This window comes from Protopterus annectens, chromosome 12.part0, assembly GCF_019279795.1.
Source record: "Protopterus annectens isolate FY-2018-M chromosome 12.part0, PAN1.0, whole genome shotgun sequence".
In the NCBI taxonomy this organism is placed as follows: Eukaryota; Metazoa; Chordata; order Ceratodontiformes; family Protopteridae; genus Protopterus; species Protopterus annectens.
In genome coordinates, this window is record NC_056746.1 from 170,476,262 (window position 1) to 170,499,653 (window position 23,392).

Consider the following 23,392-nt stretch of genomic DNA (forward strand, 5'->3'; position numbering starts at 1 on the left):
GAAGAATTCTTGTTTCATTAAAGATGAAACAGCTCAACTTCATTGATTTATTTTAGGTCATAAGAGTTCTATCATCTCAGTTTTGTTTTCTGAGTTATAAAATAAATACACATAAATAAAATATATCCACATGAGGTAGTATTAACTCATTACAGCTAAGTGCGCCTCCAGGTGTTTCTGCAGTTACTTCCTACTGTGCCTCTAGGCGTCAAATATTGCCTGCTCATTTTTGCATTAATAATTCCAAAACCATGCTACGTAGAAGGTATCAGAATATTTTATCTTGAAGCATACATGATGGCAAACATAATTGTATTGATGTCTGACCTCTGTTAGAACTGTAAGGAGATAACTTTATTTTTAAAGGCTCAAGCTACACCCACTAGGAGTTAAAGGGACACATTCAAAAGAGCTGTACTGGAAGGAATGGTAGTAAATTACACATGGCCTTCAAGCTTGAAAAGGGTGGAAGGGCAAACAATCAGCATGCTGAAAAGGGCTGCAACAAGACTGAGACCCTTTTAAAAGCAGAATTGTTTTGGACAGAAAATGCCACATATGCAGAAGAAACCATGGAGTGACTTTATGTATTTTTACTCCAGGACTGTGAGGTAAATACTGGTGCCAGGAGTTACCCCCCCCCCCCAAGAGTAACCTAAATAAGTCAAACTCATAAAATAATGTATCGACCAAAACAGTGGGTGAAATCATTCTAACACTGATTTTTGCAGGTAGGCAAACCCCTGTATCTCCCATGTGAGAAGACTTCGCTTCCCACAATGCTTTATTTATATATACTAAATTCATTGTTATACGACTACAAGAAAAAGAAAAACTCTTAAAAGGATAAAAATAATTTCATAGACCTGTGATTTCACAGTAGAGCTGATATATGTTAAAACCTTCTGGGGATAGTAACTTCATGGAGTTAGGAAGCATATGTTTAACCAATAGGATTCATTGGATGATAGATCTTCTATCCATAACATTAATACTAATACACACACACACACACACACACACACACACACACACACACACACACACATGTATATACAGACACATGCATGTATAAATTATGTTCTCTACAACATGTGTATCCCCAATTCCTCTTGCATAAAAAAACAAGACATGGTGCTATTAACAGAGATGGGTCTAGATATGGCATATCCCCATTCTTTGAATGTATGTAAGAGCATTAAGAAAAGCAGATCTTAGATTTGAGGGTAGCAATACAGTTATCCTTTTTGATTAGGAAGTTAAATGGGTGACTTTTTCACTTCTTATTTAAAGAGTATCAAAGAAGCCTGAGTGATTTATCAAGGAAGGAAAATGTGACTTGTAATGTGCACACTGACATTTCCAGTACTCTTTATGCACCTATTTTATGCCTCTCTATATGGTTAGAAATTGCACAGTACATCATCCATTTGTGCCAGTGCCACAGTTTGTCCACATTTAATATTCTTTGTGGAATAATTCAGACGACAACGTACATCTTGACTGGTACCTTCCTTACATTTTTAGAAGGTGCAGGCAAGCTGCCGGCAAAGATGGAGGAAGAGTTAGAAATACACTTTTTAGTATGGAATGTAGTGGTTTATGTATTGGAGACAAGCTGTAAAAAGTATGCTGAAATGGTGGTAAACTTTCCATCTGGCAAGATGACCTGCATAGAAATGGGTAATGGTTATGAAACACACATGATGGGTTTGTATTATTTACGAACTGGTTTAGGTAGGTGATGTAAGCAAGCTTATGTAAAGTTTCTTTACTGGGGCATGTTTTGAGCCTTATGACACTTTTTATGATATGAGATGTACTATTGCATGGATGTTTTCCCAAAAGTGAGCATTATTGAAGGTGGAACAATTTATGTTTAGGTCCTACCCACCAAGTTAAATGTGTCACAGTATGAGGACAGGTCATGCGCAAAATATATTAGAGTTCTGAACTCTCAACCTTTGTTTTCAGAAGGTTTTCACCCCCAGTGATAGCAACAGTCTTACTGGTTTTGCTCTTTGCTGTGAACTGAAGTGAAAGAAATCAAATTTCACCAAACGTTTTGAGTTTCAGTGCGTATCTCATGGAAAGGTTTCTAGAAGTAAATAAGGCTTCTTCATACATTTTCTAACTTGCAGTAGTTAGTGTCAAAAAAAAAGAAAAAAGAATGAGGACTTTGAAACTGAACTTGATCTTGGTAAAACTAGAATGTCTCAGCCATGTGGAGTAAGTCATACTTGGAACATGAGTTAATTGGGGGCCAGCTTGCAAATGTCAGCGAGAATTAATCTGGATCAAATTATAAAGAATGTGATATACCGCAGTCCAGGATTTGGGCAGATACTGAAAAAAAAAACAGTTTAGTTGAGATGCATATGTTATAAAAGTGTAAAAAATGTCTATGAGCTGTATTTACTCATTTGGTGGTTGAGTATGTTGTTTATCAGTGACTCTTCTACTTAACATGGTTATAATCCTGGCATACATAGTCTCATAAGTAGTTGCTAGGCATGCAGCCTAGGAGACCAGTTGATCTGACCACAGATTCCCAATTGCCCTCAAGCACTGTCTGGTTAAGCGATTTGCTCAAGGTGACACGAGAGACAAATGAAAGTGGACAGATTTGAACCCTGAACCCTCAGTATAGGAAGCAACTGATTAACAAACCAGAACATTATTCCTCTGTATTAAGTGCCACTTTCTGTGCTAACTGCCAGATATCTTAAAACACAGCAGAAAAATATGGGTACATAATAAAGTACATGACAGAGGTAGTAGTCAGAAAAGAAAATGACTCATGTTTATAACCATTTTATTTGATTTGTAGGTATCTATGTATGTATGTATGTATGTATGTATGCATTTATTTATTTATTTACTCTTTCTTGACAGGGTTTGTCCCAGTGGCCTGTTTTCAGGGGTGAGGTGACTTTGAACAACATTTTCTGAACAGGACTTTATGCTTGTTGCAGCAACATACCCAGAATTCAAAGCAGCAGTTCTTTGTCAATGGCATCTTTGTCTTAGGGATAAAAAAATGTCTTATTCATGTGACGTGCCTGGAATATGGATCTTATGAGTTCTTATACTGCTGTTGTTCACACAATCACACAACAGGATGATATCAATGTATGCTCCTAAGTACTTGAATAAAGCCATATTCTCAGTGACTTCTCCACAGAGAGAAGAGGTGATACATTTCCCATTTGCTACAAGCACCTTCGAAAGAACATGGTTTTCATTTTGTAAGAGTTATCAAGTAGCTGAAGTCACACACATACACACATTATGGCTTTAACACCTTTGGTCTAAAATATAAGTATATTAATTAATATTCTAAGTGTCAGAGGACCCAGGTCTGATTTTTGCAGAACACAAATAAGGATCAAACCTTAGTAAGATGTGGTTCTCTTGTCATAGTTTACAAAGTCCCTGTCTGAAAGATAGTGCCAGTTTAAATACCTTGATTTTTCACATACATGTCAAGTGACGAGTAGCGTTTCTTTAAGTAATCAGTAAGTATGGGGTATTTGTCTTGTAACCAATGGCTTGTCTTTAGTTTGGAGTAAAACCTCAATGTGAAAGCATCTAAAGCTGCCTCCCTCCTCTCTCTCTCTCTCTGTTGTGTGTGTCAGGTGCTGTCCTAAACTTTTAGAATTAACCTCTAATTTCTCTGCAGAGCTGACACAACTTGATCTGACTTCATTGAAAAGTGATTTGACTGAACAACTAGATACTACATTTTCAGGAGACATATTCAGCAATGAAGGAATAATGGATGAAAGAGGAAAAAAAAAAAAAACTTTCAATGGAATTGTGCAACACATTGACCCAGTGGCAAGATCTCCAGTTCAAACCTCTTATCCAATAACTGTACACATGGAGTCTCCAGGTTTCCTCCTACATCCAAAAACATGCTAGTTCATTAGCCATACCAAATTATTCCTGTATATCATATTTAACCTTGGTCTTTCAGTGAAGGTCATAGCTGAAAGGGGTCTGAGAGAAAGATTGATTCCCTTATCTGATTAATAAATAAACAGATGTGGGGTGGGGTGACGTGTGGTCCAGAGAGTCTGGATGATAAACAGGAAGGAGGAGTAGTTACAATTCCCAGTTAGCAGATGAGCAAATTCAGGCTTGTAATACAGTACATTTGTGATGTCAGAGCAATTTGTTTGAAAAGTAAAAGTAGTAAAACTAAGATAATAGCTAGTAAAAGATGAGATAAGATGGGTCACTGTCAATGACATGTACTGCAAAAAAGAATATACTTATGTCGGGTTTAAATGGTGCAGCAGTAAGTATACAACTTACAATTTTTTTCTAGTCTCTGTTTTACTAGAAAGTTTCCAACACTAGTAGGAACAGATGATACATAAAAAAATGCCTTCTTGCCTCTCAGTTTACATGAATACCTGGAGCATACATGAATTCACAGTCATAACTGGCTTGTAACAATCACCTGCTTTCTAACTGCTAACAAAGGTGCACATGGGCTGATGATGTAGCTATATCTATCTATGTATATATGCTGGTATATTTAGAGATCAGTTAATGTGCTTAGTTTAACAATACAAATAAAGACAATGTCCACATTTCCTCATACTGACTATTTATAACAAGCAGTGATTTAAATCCATCTTAGAACACAGCTGTGCTAGATGCAGTCCTTGCATTACATGTGCAGTTTTTTCGAGGAATGGATGAGCACCAGATTACAGCTCTATCGTTGATTTCCGGTATGTAGCATATCATTGTTAACGCACTCTTCTTCTTTCCTAGAAAATAAAGAAAAACAAATCTGTGTCATTATGTATGCTTTGTACCTCTGCTTACGTATAGCGTACAGGCATGGTTCATACTGTTCTGATTATTAAGCCATACTTAATTATTTTCTCATTTATACTGCATATGGTTAATTTTTATTTTTATGTACTTTGCAGTGATTTCAGTGGTGCATATCACCATTTTGATAGAACTTCAGCAGTGTATATCACTAATCTGACAGTTCTTTAGCAAATAAAATGCAGCTGTGCAGTGTTTTAAAGGGAGCTATCATGTCCTTGTCTACTTTTGATAATAGACTGGGATGTAAGATGCGTGTGAGTTTATAGTGTAAACATTTACATTTACATATCAAATGCGCACATTTGTAAGAGAGAGAGAGAGAGAGAGAGTGTGTGTGTGTGTGTGTGTGTGTGTGTGTGTGATTTTTTTAGTGGACAATTCGACCCCAGACTATTTGACCCCAAATATATTCTTTTAAGTACTTTATCATTAAGTTATTAATTAATCAATTATTCAATAATAGCACTGTTAATTTTTCATTGTAAATATATTTTTAATAATTTTATTTAATTATTACATTGGTTAGTATAAACATAACACTTAAATCTTTAACATATATTAACTAGTATTATGTTTTAACATATTATGACTACTGTTACTTTATAACATACTTTATAACATATGTTTTCCATCAATTAAATATATATATTTTTATTTTATATTATGTTATGTTAACTAATCTATTATCTATTATAAATAATTTCTTTAAAATTAAATGAAATAAATTTTTATTCAGGTTAATATGCCTTCTTCATCTTGAGCATTTATACTAGCACCAAAGCTCAAGCAGCAACATGCAATTTTCACCATTTCCCACTGTCTACCATCAAAGCAGATCAGAACCTCAGGAAAGTGGATATGGATATATGAGTAAATGCAAACACTCTTGATTTCCAGCAACATTGATAGTGTGTAGCGCTGCAGAGGACTTGACTTGATTGCAGAGTGTAAAGACAAACATGCACACAATACAGTCTAATCCATCTACAGTTATGTTATTATTGTTATGTTATTAGTTATGTTAACTAATCTATTATCTACTATAAATAATTTCTTTAAAATTAAATGAAATCATTTTTTTTATCAATTTTACAGTTATAGGACGTTCTTTTGTCACATTTCCAAAATTGTATTGTCCGATCATGGTTGTATTTCGCAAAGCAGTTATATATCCTCATGACTTCTTTTTTTTTGTTTTGTTTTTTTGAGGCAATCTTTGACATTTTCTCAGTAACTATGTGGATGCATGAGCAGTATATAACATTTTTTCTTTACGTCAAAATGTCTGTGGCTTATTTTTTCTTGCTTTGCCATTTCAGTGGGGTCAAACTGTCTGGGGTCGAACCATCTGGGGTCGAAACATCCCATACCCTATGTGTGCACACATGCATGTGCAGACATACACTAATACTAGTTACTTTGTGTAGCTTCTTGGCTTCTCGTGGACTGTGGGGATATTACTGCAAACCATGGAACAAACTATGCATTTACCAATATGTTATACTCTTCACTGCTACACCTGAAATACTCTACATGAAAAGGGTTAAGATAAGGCCAAATACTAGAAGCAGCAGGAAAAAAAAATCCAACATTGCAGGCATAGGCTGGCCACTACAAACCTGGGCAACACAGTGTCTTAGGGGTAAGATCTCTACCTCATAGCGAAAGGTTCAATCCTGACTTCTGTTCAATGTCTGTGCGACGTATGCATGTTCTTCCTGTATGTATGCAGTTTACTCTTGGTACTCTGCCCCCAATGTTCTCCCAGCTTCCATTGCAATTTACAGATTTACATGCTTCACAGGAAGCAGTAAACTGCTTTTATAAGATAAAACAAAGTGAAAGTGAAAACACTTTCTCTAACCTGTTTCCTGGTCACATATCTAAAGAGTTTTCATCATATATCATCATGACAGATAGCTTGTCCCAATAAGGATTTCTAACTGGACTTTTTTTAAGAACTTGCCCTTCAGTTTAAGGGAGCTGGTGAAAGAATGGTAAAGACTACTTTTTAGGTGTACAAAGAAACACCCACCATGACTTGAGAGATAACACAAAAAAAAACTATCCTATAGTGGAATTCTTTGCAAATACCATTAAATTACATTTGAGTCAGACTCACAGCAGTAAAATGCCCATGCTCTGAGAGTTAGGTATTGTAGAATCTATATCAAATGGGACAGCACTCTCCCACCAATGCAGTTAACAAAAATAGCATCCCAATCCTTCTGAATCCTATTGCCAAAGTATCTGACAAAATGGTAAAAAAAAAAAACGTTCAAAAGCTATGGCCATGATCCTCATTGCTCTGTTCTACAAAACAGTGACCTGGGATCTATATGTGGCAGTGATGTTGAAACTGCACTAGTTAAAACAACTGATTCCATTCTCAATCAAACCGATAAGGACATTTTAGTGCTGCTCTATTTTCTGACGTGTCTAACTCTATTCATATAGTCTAGGATCCCTGCAGACCGCTAGGCTTGTTGGCGAAGGTGATGACTTCACAGTAACTGCTTTACTAACAGAATGCAGTGATTATGGTGAAGATGTCCCTGCACTGAAGCGCACCATTTACAATTACAGTTTTCTGTCATGGATCTGAAGCTGCTCTTTTACTGCTTTCCAGGTTAGTTTACAAGATTTTGTGGGCAAACAGATTTTACTGCAATATGTAGATGATTCTGCAGATTTTCTGAAAATAACAAAAAGATCAACTATAATCAAATATCTGTGCCCTTCACAAGTTGTTGGGAATAGTGCAGCATGAATCCATCCACCCATCCATCCACTCACGACCCCTTTTCCCATTTTTGCACATGGGTTTTGGGTGTCACTTCAACAAAAATCCATACCCTTCTGTTTGGTACAAAATGTCTTTCCCTTCTGACAGAAGCAAATAGTTCAGATTCTCTTCTGGCCAAAGGTTCTGTCAAAATGTTCTGATTGTAAAGTTTGTAAATACTTGGTATATTCACCTGATCAGGATATGGCACTAAGTAAACCTAACCACATGACAATATCCAAAATAAACAAAAATAGATGGATATGTCGCATAGAGCAAAACAATTTCAAACAGATAAAGATATGAAGGTAAAGGCACAGTGCTACAAACAGGACCTCTGCAATGTTCTTGTACAGCAATGCTATGTTAATGAACCCTCCATTAAGGATATTGCATAGACACTCCCTAATATACAACAGATCATAACTCTCAACCTGCAGACATTGAGAATAGGAACAAAGGGCCTTAAAAAGTAAATACATCTAGTGAAAAATCTGGAAATCTAATTAGTGAACTAAATAATATAACGTTTCCTGCTTCCAGTAGGAATGCGGTTACTACTCAAACATGTTTACAAACATGGCAAAAATGATGGAAAAATATAAACACTTTATCAAAGAGACAATGCAGAGTCTGTAAGCTTTGATGAACTGTATTGTAAAATTCTACTGCATAAGGTAATTTATTTTTGCTTCAGAAAAAAAGATGGGTGTCCTCTTTTTTTAAATCATTATTGCTACTAGCATGTTGGTCATGTAGTGTGCTATTCTGTGTACTAGATAGCTTCAAAAATGATGAGGGGGTTTCAAAAGGAGTAAATCAAGCCTAAACATAAGGACATACCTCCAAAACAGGAACAGCCTGTGCAAGGGGTAAATCAGGCCTGAAAATAAGAATCAAATTTCCTCTAAAATAGCGACACTAGAGAGGTCAGGACAGGATGCAAGGTATATATATTTTACATGTCTCTCTCTAGAGCTCATCACTGTATTGATCTGGCAGAGCTGGGAGGGTTCACTTAATAAATTATTTTACATGCAATTAACATCTATACAACCACTGCTATACCAGTAACCCTATAGAAAGGAAACAAATCAAATTGGTATTCCCACCGTGGAAGTAAATAATGGTTCTAATAAACATCACACACAAAAAAAGACTGAATCTGATAATACCAAAATGAAAAGCCCAAATGTGACTTTTAAAGAAAACAAGCGAGTAATACAATATACAAAATGTTGAAAAAAACACATGCTTAATCACTTTTAGAGGGACTTCAAGCTGCTCTACACTCCACCCCCATCCCTTCCTAATATATTCTCCGACGCTGAAGTTTCACTTTAAAGAAAAGTTGCTTTCAGGGTTTTCAGTTTTGGCATTCTTTGATTTGGTCTTTATGCCAATTAGCAACTATTTTGCAACCATAATATTCATGTCTTAGTGCCTGACATGACAGGTAAACATCTTTAAAGATCGTATTTTACTTTTAAATCTTAATGAATTATGTTTCTTATCTTTTGCCCTATCACTCTTTTGCAGATATCCTCAGACTTGTATCTCACTGGGTTTTACCAAAGCTATTACTCGTACATTTTAATTATTTATATTTTATTAATTTGTAAAATGGGAGAATTCTTTAACACAAGTGTTATTTGCTAGAGATACCATAGTTCATTGCTTGGCTAAAGTGTAGGGTCCCACTTTTCATAGTAAATGTAAGTCATAAAACCTTTACAGATAGCAGTTATCTGCTACACATATACAGCATCAAATTTTAAATTGTTAAATACAGAAAGTGAGTTATTTTTGCAATAAAAGTTTCTTATAAGGATGGCCCTTTGAAAATTTTACTGAAGCTGAAACCTTATGACATGACATTGTGAAAGACTGAGCCCACAATGCCTCACAACCTACATCTGTCAGCTATCCAAATTTTCACAGAATATCCAGATTTTTGACTCATCATTTTGGTCCTTTCATAAACATTTGTAGCTTTTTAGCAAATCACTGAGGACTGAAATCACTAAATAATGTCATATTTGAGCTTGAGACTTTGTATCCTTCAGAACATGTAAGACAAAACCAAGTGGTTACAGCTCTAAACTTTGAAAACTAAAACACCAAATAACCAGAAAAAGCAGCCACCAACCCCAGAACAGGAACACAGTAATCAGCCACGAAATGGTAATCCAAGAAATAACGTAAAAACTGGTTTAATATTTAGAGCAAAAACTGGTTTATTTAAGCTTTGAAATTACGTTAGCTTTTCGTCCACCAACAAAAATGGACTTCTTCAAAATAACAGACAAAGATCACAGGGTGATTTATGTTAAGTTAATTGAAGGACTGTTAATCATTCTTAGTCAATAACCATTCAAAACAATTAACTTGTCTTGCTACTCCTGTATGTTTAAAGGTACAGTACAAAAAAATTAGAAAAATAACTATTTAGTAATATTAACTTATTCTCACAGGTCAAAAGGACTAATAATCCTGTTATTATAACAACTTTCTAGTTAATAAGAGCAATATTTAAAATTGGTCCCTATTTCTGGGCCTTTGTCCCCCTCATTATTTTAGACTTTGTCTAGATTTCTTGTTCTAAGATGTTGAGAGGTATGCCTACATTTCTGTGCAAGGTACTATTTTCCATGCTAAGTGTAGCAAGGAGGGAGTTTTCTACCACAGTATGACACACTGTCAGCTGTATCTCACAGGTGGAACACCCAACCTATATTGAAAGATAAAACATATGATGATTTATTAGTGAAACCATAATATAAAGCAATTAAGACAACAGGTATCACTGTCAGAAGAGCGAACAGATCAACAAAAATACTTAGAAAGATAGACGAGATAAAATGATTAGAACAGATCAGGATCTAGCATGCGCTATCACAAATAAACTAAAAATCTCAGCACAGGCAGAAAAACCTAGAAGATATGCAGATAAATTTAAAGGAAAAATACAAAATAAGCAATTTATTGATGACTCAAAATAATTTTATAGTGAAATGGGAAACAAGGTAAAAGGAATTGAAAGACCACCAAAAAAAAAACAAGAAATAGATATATTTTGGAGAAGTATTTATGAAGATCCTGTGGAACATAACAAAGATGATAAATGGACGGAAGAAGTAAAACAAAAGAATAAGAAGTTGAAAGGTACAGGATATGAAAAGGGGTGAAGTAATAGCCAGAGAGACTGAAACAAAGTTAATAAAAACCTCTAATTGTAAAACCCAAGTCCCAGATGCAATACCTAACTTCTGGTTAAAAGTATTAACATCTATGCATAAAGATTTAGCCATGAGTAAGAACTATTTATATATGCACCCCAGACAGACACCAACCTGGCTAACAACAGGAAAAACAGTGCTCCTGCTTAAGAGTGAACTTGCAAGCTACCTTAAAAATTATAGACCAATAACTTGCCTTCCAATGACATATAAACTATACACTGTAATTGATGCCAACAGACTTTATAGTAATTTAGAAGAAAACTCAATTATGGCAATAGAACAATAGGGCAATAAAAGAAAGTCATATGGAACAAAGGTCATTTGTTGTCAAATAAAATCATAGTGGAGAACTGTAAAAAGGGGAAACATTTAAGTATGGCATGGATTGACGACAAAAAAGCATTTGATAGTTCCCCACATTCATGGATAAAAGAGTGCTTAAAAATGTATAAGATACACCCTACACTGATTGACTAAGTTACAGTGACCATGAAACAGTGGTAGACCACTTTGCAGTTAAGCCATGATAAAGGACAAATTATTTTAGGGATAAAAATTTAAAGGGGCATATTCCAGGGTGACTCTTTGTCACCGCTGCTATTCTGCCTTGCCCTTAACCCATTAAGCTGTCTACTTAACAGCTTAGGCCATGTCTATAATTTGGCTCCTAGAAAACGACAAAGTGGAAAGACTTCCATCTTCTCTTAGTCAATGATTTAAAACTGTATAGCTCATCAGATAAGGAACTGAAAGCACAACTGCAAGTTGTCAAAACTTTTTCAGATGATATAAGAATGTCATTTGGTCTTGATAAATGTGCAAAAGCAACCTTTAAAGCAGGAAAGCTGCAGCACCAAGAAACTATTGGCCTGTTACAGGAATGTGATATAAAAGAACTTGTGCAAGAGGGAGTGTTTAAACATTTGGGAATTGATGAAGGATCAACAATAAAACATGAACAAACTTAGTAAGGAATACTTTAGAAGACTTAAAATAATCTTGAAAACAGAGTTGACATCCAGGAACAAATTTCAAGCTATAAACTAATTTGCTGTTCCTGTCCTAACTTACAGATTTGAAGTGACTGACTGGCTCCAAAATGTGTTGGATAGATTAGACAGGAAAACAAGAAGGATGCTTCATGCTCACCAAATGATTTATAAAAATCAGTGCATACCAAGATTATATAATATATTCCTGGTTCAGAAGGAGGGGTGGGCCTTCTTGAAATTGATTACATGCATAGATCTGCAGTCATAGGACTACACACATATCTGCTGACCTCACAAGACCCAAAGTTAGCCAAAGTTTTGAAACTTGAGTAGAATAAATCTAAGATGACTTCTCTGCTTAGTTTAGCAGAAGCATATTGGCATCAAGCAGGAATGGAAATCAGACCAGAAGTAGATAAAAATCAGGTAGTAACTGAATGCGCCAAAAATCAAAAGAAAGAATATAAGGTAAAGGACCAGATGAGAGGGCAAGAAATGTGGAAAATGCATAAATATTATAGTTGCAAGTACAGAAAACTTCTGGAAGAATCTCATGTTGATCAGGATCAAACGCAGGAATGGTTAAGGAGAAGTGAATTCAAACCAAAAGATGAAAGGTTAATATTGGCGGCCCAAGATAGTGGGCTACTTACACGTTAGTTTACAAAGTCCATTAAACATATGGGAGAAACAGACAAATGTACAGTGGATATAAAAAGTGTACACACCCCTGTTAAAATGAAACAGACAAATGTACAGTGGAAATAAAAAGTGTACACACCCCTGTTAAAATGCCAGGTTTTTGTGATATAAAAAATGAGACCACAATAAATCATTTCAAAACTTTTCCCATCTTTAATATGACCTATAACCTGTACAATTCAATTGAAAAACAAACAAATCTGTTAGGGGAAACATATAAAAAATAAAACATGTACAATAAGCTGGTTGCATATGTGTGCACACCCTTAAACTAATACTTTGTTGAAGCAACTTTTCATTTAATTACAGTATTCAGTTTTCTTGGGTACACACCTGCCATCAATTAAAGAGACTCTGATTAACCCCAAATAAAGTTCAGCTGTCCTAGTAGGATTTTACTGACATTAACTCAGTTGCCTGCTACAGCAAAAGCCATGGTTCACAGAGAGTTTACAAAGCATCCGAGGGCTCTCATTGTTGAAAGGTATCAGTCAGGAGAAGAGTACAAAAACATTTCCACAACACTGGATATACCATGGAACACAGTGAAGACAGTCATCAAAAAGTAGAGAAAATATGGGACAACAGTGACATTGCAAAGAACTAGACGTCCCTCCAAAATTGATGAAAAGACAAGACAAAAACTGGTCAGAGAGGCTGCCAAGAAACCAACAGCAACACTGAAGGAGCTGCAAGAATTTCTGGCAAGTACTGATTGTGTAATAGATACGTAAATAGTAATCTCTCCTTTGATAATCACGTTGCCAAAGTGGTTAGAAAGACCTTCTATATAGCCCACCTTATCACGAAAGGGTTTGCATCTAAATCAAGAGAGGTCATTGTGCCCCTCTACTCATCACTCGTCAGGCCCATAATTGAATACAATGCCCATTTTGGGATGTAACTTACCCGACACCTGCAGCAACTGGAGAGACCCCAAAAGTTCCTCACCAAGAGGATCATGAGCTACAAACAGATGTCATATGCATCTCGACTAAAGAAACTCCAGCTCTACTCAGTTGCTTACCGCCTACTCAGAGGCGATCTATGCCTGACGTACAAAGCCATGTCAAACCCAGAATTAATGGACATGCTCCACCTCAAAAAATCCAAGTCCCTTAGAGCTACATGCTCCAGGGACCTAAATCTCAGCACAAAAATAAATAGGACATGCTGGAGGGACAGATTCATTTCCCAGAGGCTCCCCTCACTCTGGAATAGAATTCCAATTCATGTTAGACATAGCCCCTCGCTCACCCTCTTCAAGCGAAATCTTGACGCGTGGATGGGAAATCGTAAATTCACCCCTGGGATCTCTTCTGTGTCCCTGCTAGACAGAGGCACAGTAAACTAATTGTAAAAGGGTACCTTCTGTGACCTACTTTACAGAGGCACAGTAGGCTAATCTAATAGGGAGGCGGAAGCCAAATACACTCTGGCTAGGCTTATAAATGCCTTAGGGCAGATAGCCTAGTATCTACCTATGAAACTATAATACATGTGACAACAATCTCCCATATTCTCCATATGTCTGGACTATGGGGTAGGGTTGCAAGACAAAAGTCTTTTCTTACACAGAAAAACATCCAGACCTGGCTAAAATTTGCAAAACAATGCATCGAGTCTCCCAAAATCATGTGGGGAAATGTGTTATGGTCTGACGAGACAAAGGTTGAACTTTTTGGCCAAAATTCCAAAAGGTACATTTGGTGCAAAAGCAGCACTTTGCATCATTAAAAGAACACAATCCCCATGGTGAAGCATGGTGGTGGTAGTATCATGCTTTGAGGTTGCTTTTCTCCAGCTGGAACTGGAGCTTTAGTCAAGGTACAGGGAATTATGAATAGTTCCAAATACCAGTCACCTTTGCCCCAAAACCTTCAGGCATCTGCTAGAAATCAAAAGATGAAGAGGAATTTCACCTTTCAACACGACAATGACCCCAAGCATACAAACAAATCAACAAAAGAATGGCTTTGCCAGAAGAAAATTAAAGTTTTGGAATGGCCCAGCCAGAGCCCATGCCTAAATCCAATAGAAAATCTGTGGGGTGACCTGAAGTGGGCTGTGCACAAGAGATGCATCACAATCTCAGAATAAAAAAATACTTCACTAAAAATAAAAATAAAATTGGTCCAGGCCACCAATAAAAGCAAAAACTTTTATATAATACACAGATTAGCGCTTTTGTCTTTATGTCAGACTTCTTCAGATAAAACAGCACAAGTGCTACACATAGCTTATATAACTATCACAATTGACATTAATTAAAATTTAAAGCACCACACTCAAAACATTAACAGTAATAAAAAATGTACCAAAATCAAATGTATACATACGACATGTGGACTGAGAATTGTAGCTTTCTTACCATTGACGTTAAAGATTTATTTACATGCATTCTACGAAGTGAAGGCCATGAATTTTTTAGTGATAGTGTCAATAAATATTCATCTTTATCTAAAAATCATATTTCCCTAATTTTGGAGCTTATGGAGGTTATACTTGACAACAATTACATAGGCTTCCAGGGAGAATATTTTCAGCAGGTGAGTGGGGTAGCTATGGGGGCAGTGTGTGCCCCCGTATACACCAATTTAGTGATGTTAGAATGGGATAACAGGTACGTGCTCAACAGTCTTTTCCAAAAAAACATTAAGTTATATCTAAGATTTCTTGATGATATTTTTATGGTTTGGGAAGGTACTAAGGAGAGCTTAGAGTTGTTTATGGAATACCTGAACACGAGTACTAGTTTTCTCTCTTTTGCACACACTTGTAGTGAAGTTAGTGTGAACTACCTTGACATCACCATTTTTAAGACTCAAAATGGATTTAAGTCTAGGATTTATCATAAAAATACCTGGTGTAATAGCTACCTGCATTATGCTAGCTATCATCTATCATTTCAAAAAAGAAGTCTTATTAAAGGACAAGCAGTAAGTATAGTGAGGATGACTTCTGAATTTAATGATTTAGTGGGTGAATTTATTTTTTTGGGTAAAAAGTTTGTGGAAAGGGGTTATCCCAGAGAATTAGTGTATGAGGTACTTGAAGAAGTATACAGGGGTTGGGGTACGAAATATAAAGCATTGCTAGGTCAACGATTTATTACAGTGGTGAAATAAAACACAGATAAAAATTTTCATGTGGCCTGCGTCACGGAGTTTAATATGTTTACCGACTTTTTTACCCAAATAACTAGAGCCGACTGGAGTGTGCTCAAAACCAACAAAAATTTGTATAGTGTTATAGGACCCCAACCCACTTTTACTTTTAGGACTGGAAAAAATTTTAAAAGGATGTTAGAAAATGTAGAAGGTAATGCCAAAACAACAAAAAAGGCCACAAATTCTTGTGGCAAGTGCAGCCAATGTTCGTATATTTTTAAGGAAGATTCCATAAGTTTGAACAATGGACTTAATAGTTTTGTTAAATTTTGTAGGGGTAATTGTAATACTAAGATGTTAGTTTACCTGACCATATGTGTGAAGTGCTCTGCATTCTATATATGGAAAACAGAAAGAGCTTTGAAAGAATGTATGAGCACATGTACGACATACAGACTGGGAAAGACACTAGTGCCTTGTTCAGGCACTCGGTCTCCTGTCTATCTTTTTGTGGTTTCAAGTTTGGCATTATAGACGTAGTTAAGAACAATATTAGGGTGGTGATATTAAAAATGCATTGTTGAATAGGGAATTGAAATGGCAGTTGAGGTTGAAGGCTAATATTCTACCTGGTCTTAATGAATATGTGAGTATCATACCAGTGCTGACAGCTAAAGCAGTGAGAGTTTGATTATTTATATATAATCCTATAGAAACTAGTTAAAATGGGGAAAAAATAATCATTGTGTGTATATTTGTGTATTGCTGTACCAGTATGCTGTATCATATACAAATGCATATGTATACATTTGATTTTGGTACATTTTTTATTACTGTTAATGTTTTGAGTGTGGTGCTTTAAATTTTAATTAATGTCAATTGTTATATAAGCTATGTGTAGCACTTGTGCTGTTTTATCTGAAGAAGTCTTACATAAAGACAAAAGTGCTAATCTGTGTATTATATAAAAGTTTTTGTTTGTATTGATGCCCTCACAATCTGATAGATTTGGAGCACTTTTACAAGGAAGAATGGACAAATACTGCCAAGTCAAGATGTGCCATTCTGATAGACTTCTACCCAAGAAGACTGAATGTTGTAATTAAATCAAAAGGTGCTTCAACAAAGTATTAGTTTATGGGTGTGCACACTTATGCAACCAGCTTATTGTACATTTTTTATATTTTTCCCCAAAGAGATTTGTTTTTCAATTGAATTTTACAAGTTATAGGTCACATTAAAGGTGGGAAAATTTTGAAATGATTTATTATAGTCTCATTTTTTATATCACAAAAACCTGATGTTTTAGCAGGGGTGTGTACACTTTTTATATTCACTGTAGGTTTTGTAAAACAGAATTGGAAACAGTTGCACAACTTGTTGCTGGTTGTGACATATTAATGGCAGAAGGATTGTATACTGAAATGCATAATAATGTGGCAAGAGTGTTCCATTGGGGATTGTGTAAACATTATGGTACTGAAGTGGCTGAAAAACACTGAAAACATGAGCCACAAATCATCATAGAAAATTATGAAGTCTACATCACATGGGATCACCCATTACCAACAGTTCAAGAGATAGATGCTAGAAAACCTCATAGACTGTTCCATGAAAAGAAGACAAAAGTAGCACTGATCATTGAAATCGCCACTCCCGCTGACCACAGTGTTTTGCATACAGAGAGACACAAAGTCATATAATGTCAGGCTTTGCAGGCAGAAACGACAGCAATGTGGAAGAAAGATACCCAGACAGTTCCAATAGTAGTAAGAGCAATGGGTCTTATAAAAAAGACTCTACAATTGTATTTAGATGTATTACCAATACATGTAACCCCCATATGAATTGCAGAAGGAGTCATTACTGGGCACATTACGGGTGTTGTGAAGAGTACTTCTGGGTGACATCAACGACTGAAACAATAGTAATTTCATGGACTTTAATCATACTTTGACTTAGGAATGGGGTCGATTCCCATCATGGTATTTGAAACCCAAAAGACTTGGAGAAATTACAGAAGAATCTAAATAAGTAGCTCTTCCTCTTAAGTAGTATGGTGTATTTAGTTACCCAGAGTACTTTGCTGGTATATGTAAATCATTGTCAATACCTAAATTGACATTATTTTATGGACATGGACCTAAGAAAAAACTGAAGTTGGCTTTGAAACTAAAATATGAATAAAATATATCATAATCTTTATTTTATTTTCAAAGAACTTCCCGTCTTAACATCAGGAGTATACGCAACAATAAAATTAAGTCTAAAATAAAGAAGTGTAACAATACACTTTGACTACTTGCTCAAGGTCACAGTGTGTAACAGAATATTTTCAACTACTTCAAAGGTGAACACAAATCTTGCTGTTTTTTTTCTGGCAACTTGTGTGCCAGAAAAGCATAACTAAAATCTTTAAAACTTGAAAAAAAAAATAGTAAGTCATGAACCTGCGCAATTGTGAAAAAACAGTTAAGGATAAAAGCATAAATCAGCAAGTGTTCATACTAAATTATACATTATCAGGCTTCCTGATGTAATCTGGTGAAGGTAAGAGCTGATATTTTTATGTTTTTCTGTGTGTATATCAAATACAATTTTTTTGTCAACCAGGTAAATAAGTCACGTTTTTTGATTTCCAATATAATTTAGTGTAGCTGTAATCAGTAAGGCTTTATTATGAGAGCCATATCTGCTGGTACTCGTAACCTGTTTAATTTTGCAGTGTTTCTTTGTTACCTGACACTGACTGTCTGTTTCCCTCCTTATTGTCTTCTGAGACGCCTAACTTCTATCTGCTCATTGCATCTATAGCTCTAAGTCCCATCTCCAAAGTGAGGAAAACTAGCCCTCATAATGTGGAACACTTACTAACGGCTTACTAACAACTTCAACTAGGAGGGTCAGATGATGGTTAAAATATGCTGGTTTTACTTACAAAAAGTTCTTTTAATGAATTAATATGATTAATTTCTAATTACCATGGATATCAGTTAAAACAATCCCTATCACTGAATGTGTGACAGACCCTTTCAATGTGGAACTTCAAAGAACATGAACTTTTTAAGACCCCAAATGAGGTACGTTCCTCGTAATGAGGTACACTTGAGAGGTATGATTGCATCTGCCTTGATTTCAATGGCAGATCTGGGTTGCATGTGTGTGTGTGTGTGTGTGTGTGTGTGTGTGTGTGTGTGTGTGTGTGTGTGTGTGTGTGTGTGTGTGTGTGTGTGTGTGTGTGTGTGTGTGTGTGTGTGTGTGTGTGTGTGTGTGTGTGTGTGTGTGTGTGTGTGTGTGTGTGTGTGTGTGTGTGTATATGTGTGTGTATCAGGATTTACCCATGGTCGATGTGGTTTGATCACAAGGGCACAGCCTGAATGATTAAACAAAGCCAGCTGTGTTGTGTGTACATGGCCGAGATTAGCTGTCATGCATGTCATACATGCAGTACTTTGGTTAACATACAGGATGTCCAGCTTCAGGAATTATTGGTGGTTACACAATGAGCTTGTATTGGAATACATAAGTGGCAGTGACATTCATTTAAATGGAATGTTTCAGAATCTAATTATCTTTTATTTACGCAACATATGTGTCCCATTGATTTGCAGTACTGGAACAGCATCAGACTATTTTGCCCCTCAGTCTGTCACCATATTGTGGAACAGAGGAGGGATTTACATATATGTGAAGCACTGCCAGATGGCAGATGCTTTGTGAAAATGCTACTCAAACTCTTTTAGAATCCCATGGCAAACAGCAAAGCCTAACACAATTGACTTTGTGATTTGTAGTAATCTCAACATGATGCTTAAATATAAGGGCTTTATCTAGCCATACCCCTAAATACCCACGCTGTGTTTCCTGTTCATTGGCAACACTGACAGATGGTACTCATGCCAATATGTCTTTGAGGGTGCCAAACAATGCTGTAGCTATTGTTTGGCATTGATGCCTAGCTTATTAAGGTTCAACCATTGTTAAGAGCAGTGAAGTAATGGTTTAGGTCCTTGTGTATGGATTCAACAGTTTTACTATGTCTCAAGAGAAGTAAATAATCTGCATACAGAATGATTAGCAGGTCTCTTGGAAGGTTGTTTAGAAAGACAGAAGAGAGGACTGGCCATAGGATGGAAACCTAAGGTGTTCCAAATGTGAACAATTCAGAGACTGAAGAGAATGACACAGAGACAACATGGAAGTTGAATGTATTAAAGACAGGAGTGACAGTATGCAAACCTCTGAGGAAATTTATAAAGTTCACATTCTATGTGTGTTTGATGTAAACAATGCAAATTAAATAATTAGCAGATGGACACAAACATGCATAAAATAATATGACCAGTCCAATAAATAATGGTTAAAATCATGGTTAAAATAATGCTTATCCAGTAGGATGGCATAAGAAAGAAACTGCTGAATCAGCACTATTAATTCTGTCTAAAAAAGCTTTTAGACTTCCTAATCCTTTGTATTAGGAAGATCCTAGACTATAGTACATAATTTTGTCAGTCAATGTTTTCACCCCGCTACCTGTCAGCCATCAACCCCCTTGGTTAATTTGGCCATTTGCTCCCTCTTTACAAGACAGAGATGACTGAGAGGGGCCATGGTGTAGGCTGCCATTAGGATTTTTTATGTTATTTCTGCCTCTGTGCCTGCTGACCATCAACCCTTCCCTTGATCAGACTTAGTGTCTGGGACTGGAAAGGGCATCATCCAGGCAGCCATGAGCATCCAACCAGCAAGATCTTCTTCTTTTTCTTCTTCTTCTTCGTGGCCTAGCCCTACCCCATGTTGGTGTATCACTGTAAGGTCCATCTGTGCCCCATAGACTATGCATGCATGTTCCCACATATGTGCCAACAGGGGCTGCCATGACCAGCTTGAGCAGCTACACCTATGTCTTTCTGACACTGGTTTCCTGCATCGTGATAAGCCCCTGCTCTACAGCCAACACCCTGTCATCTGAACAGCAGTATGAGACAGGTGGGAACCACAGACCTCTCCCCTAAGGATAGACTTGCTCATCTTCCCTGTCTATGCAATGAAGAGCTTGAGCTACTATTTGAATGTGGGTCAATAGCATAGTAGTTGTGGCTTTATCCCTCTATGCCGGCAGTGTAAGCTTATCATTTTTTTAATTATTATTCCTAACTTCAGGGTGCGTGGCTATTGTCACACTACAGGGTTTGACAAGCAAAGGATAGCAGCAAAGACAAGTAAGTCACTTCAAAATGTGACATAACTCCTCAGCGACTGACCTGTCTCCCTAGGAGCCAATACTCCTTAGTGGTCTTCAGCCTTCTCCAGAGACTCTACTGTAGGGATCATGTGCCCAAGACATCCCCCCATGCATTCACTCCAAAGAGGAATGAATCAGCTTTGCCACATCTGTGCTCCCTTCCCCCTGCTTGCTCCCTCACATGCTTGAGCTGCTGATCAACACTAGGCCACATGGGTCACAATCAGGGCTTTATCCTCTTGTGTCAATGGAGCTGTTAAAGCTACAAATCATGATATGGAAGAGAATAAACTCCTGGAATCTCCTGCTGTATCCTTGGAGTGAGCAGTAGCATCAGAGAGAACATGTGAAGGATGTGTATCAGATAGTATAGAAAAAGCAACTCTCTGAGGTACAGAGGGCCCAACCCATGCCTGGTTAGATGCACTAACTGCAGAACTTTAGATATAATGCAATTACAAACAAGCAGCCATTTCAAGCTCCAGAAAAAACAGTGTAGTAATACTAGTATGAAGGTATGCAGGTGCACCTCAAAATATCTAGGTAACACAATGCTACATTAGCTTTAGCTAGAATTCATTGTTACCTAACCCAGTATACAGCTATCGAGAGTCAAAGAGATCAGGTCATGAACAAGTATTGCAAGGGTCTCTGGTGGAGGAATGTATTAGACCTATGTGTTTTTCACAGAGGTCTCAGACAATAGACATCATGCCCCTAAATGTCAGTCTATCATAAAAGATAACTGAGATTATGTACCTTAAAAGAAAAGGAGAAACAAAGTCTGTGGATGAGGCTTTAAGACATCATAAAGTAGAAACAAATGAGAAAAAGAAAAGACTGAAAAGCATTTCAGTAACAGCAACTTATGAAGCAAAACTTCATTGGATACATTTTGGAAATGACTGGAGGGACATCTTCACAGAATCGATGGAGGATGCACTGAACAACCTTTTCATTGAAGTAATATATATATATATACAATAGCATTAGTAGGATGTGAATAACTGGATTACCATGTAAAGTAAGGGCCTGTGGAGACTGGTAGTGAATTGTGAGAATGTCATAATTACCTCTGTTATCAGGCTAAAGCAGCCCAAATTTACATTTATTTTCTGTGGTAGTCAGGTAACAAACAGAAGGAATAAAGTGGAGGGAAACAAACAGAGTTACACTCTTTGTACATGTACACAAAACACGTCAACAGGCAGCTGCATTGCAGTAAGAGATGCACCAAAGTCACACTGAGTTATACTCACCTCTTGTTACGCTTGTGGACAATGTATGGCACAGACGTAATGAAGACCACCAGCGTAACAGCTATTATGCCTGTTAAGATCATAGCAGCCACGAAGCCATTAGTGTTAACTTTCCCACTGGTGTCTGTGAGGAAAAAGCCAAATATTATTTGTCAGAGCATAAATGGACTAAGCAGATTGAAAATGTAATCCAGTCTATCCAGTCACCTTCTTCTACAGTTTTTTAAGACTGTTTGGATTCTTAACATGTATCTCTTTTCTCCTCAGAAACCTAATTTAAACATGATCTAAAGCAATGTTAAAATCATCCAACTCTGTTTACACTGTTCTATATATCTTAAATCTCTCCATGAATGAATTAAGCAAGCAAAGAAGTTGAGCTAATCCTTCTTTGGAATGTATGTACTGCCTAGCATCCATGTCATCCAATGAATCTTCCTCAACCATATCAGACATTATCTTTTGCTGCTAATTCTAATCTCCACTGTCATGGCTCTTACACTCTTTTTAAACAAGACAGGTACCATTTCTTTCCTCTTCCTGGTTTACAATCAGTTTATACAAGACTGCACTCCCTAGATTCCAGTACATTTGCTTTCTTAATGCTAAATTTAATTTTTTGTAAAAATTTAGTATCATTATGTTTCCTCTGTAATTTCTGTAAGATTGTCTTCCTATTATGGGAGGAGATCATCCCTCTATATTCCAGCTTAAAAAGTGATGTGCAACTTCAGATCCTCCTGTGACTTAACTGTCCACAACATACAATCTTTATAACGAAATTTCAGAGCTATCCTTAAGGTACATAAAAATAACATCTTAGTGAAAAGAAACGCCCTAGGCTCAGCAGGGATTTATCCAGTTGCCTACAACAAGATGCCATAATATACATCTGCAGTTGGCTTCCAGTCACTACTTTGCACCACAAGGCCTTAGGTTCTGATATAATTATCTTCAAAAATATAGCTGCTGACCTGCTGATTTGACCAATGAGGGACTTTGTTACAATAGTAATGATAACTAGTGACAAATATCCCAGACTGACTAGGTGCTGTTTATCTATCTGCATTATTTAGTTGTCTTTCACTTGTTCACATTCAGGCTGCTAGCAGATTAGTTGCTTGCTGCTGAATGCTTTTTTGTGTATTTAAGTAAATAAAAACAATAGCGGTTAGCATTGTCGCTTCACAGCAAGAGGTTCTC

General features: G+C 36.6%; 1 protein-coding gene across 1 annotated transcript in view; it reads right to left on the reverse strand.

Annotated features, from left to right (window-relative positions):
• Window positions 1-4,729: 4,729 nt before the first annotated feature.
• LOC122816145 (ectonucleotide pyrophosphatase/phosphodiesterase family member 7-like) overlaps window positions 4,730-23,392 on the reverse strand; it is a 331,876-nt gene continuing 313,213 nt past the window's right edge. Inside the window, exons 5-6 of the mRNA XM_044088901.1 lie at window positions 22,190-22,313; window positions 4,730-4,784 (exon numbers count right to left, since the gene is read on the reverse strand). Coding sequence (XP_043944836.1) covers window positions 4,730-4,784; window positions 22,190-22,313 — 179 coding nt within the window. The remainder of the gene's footprint in view (window positions 4,785-22,189; window positions 22,314-23,392) is intronic.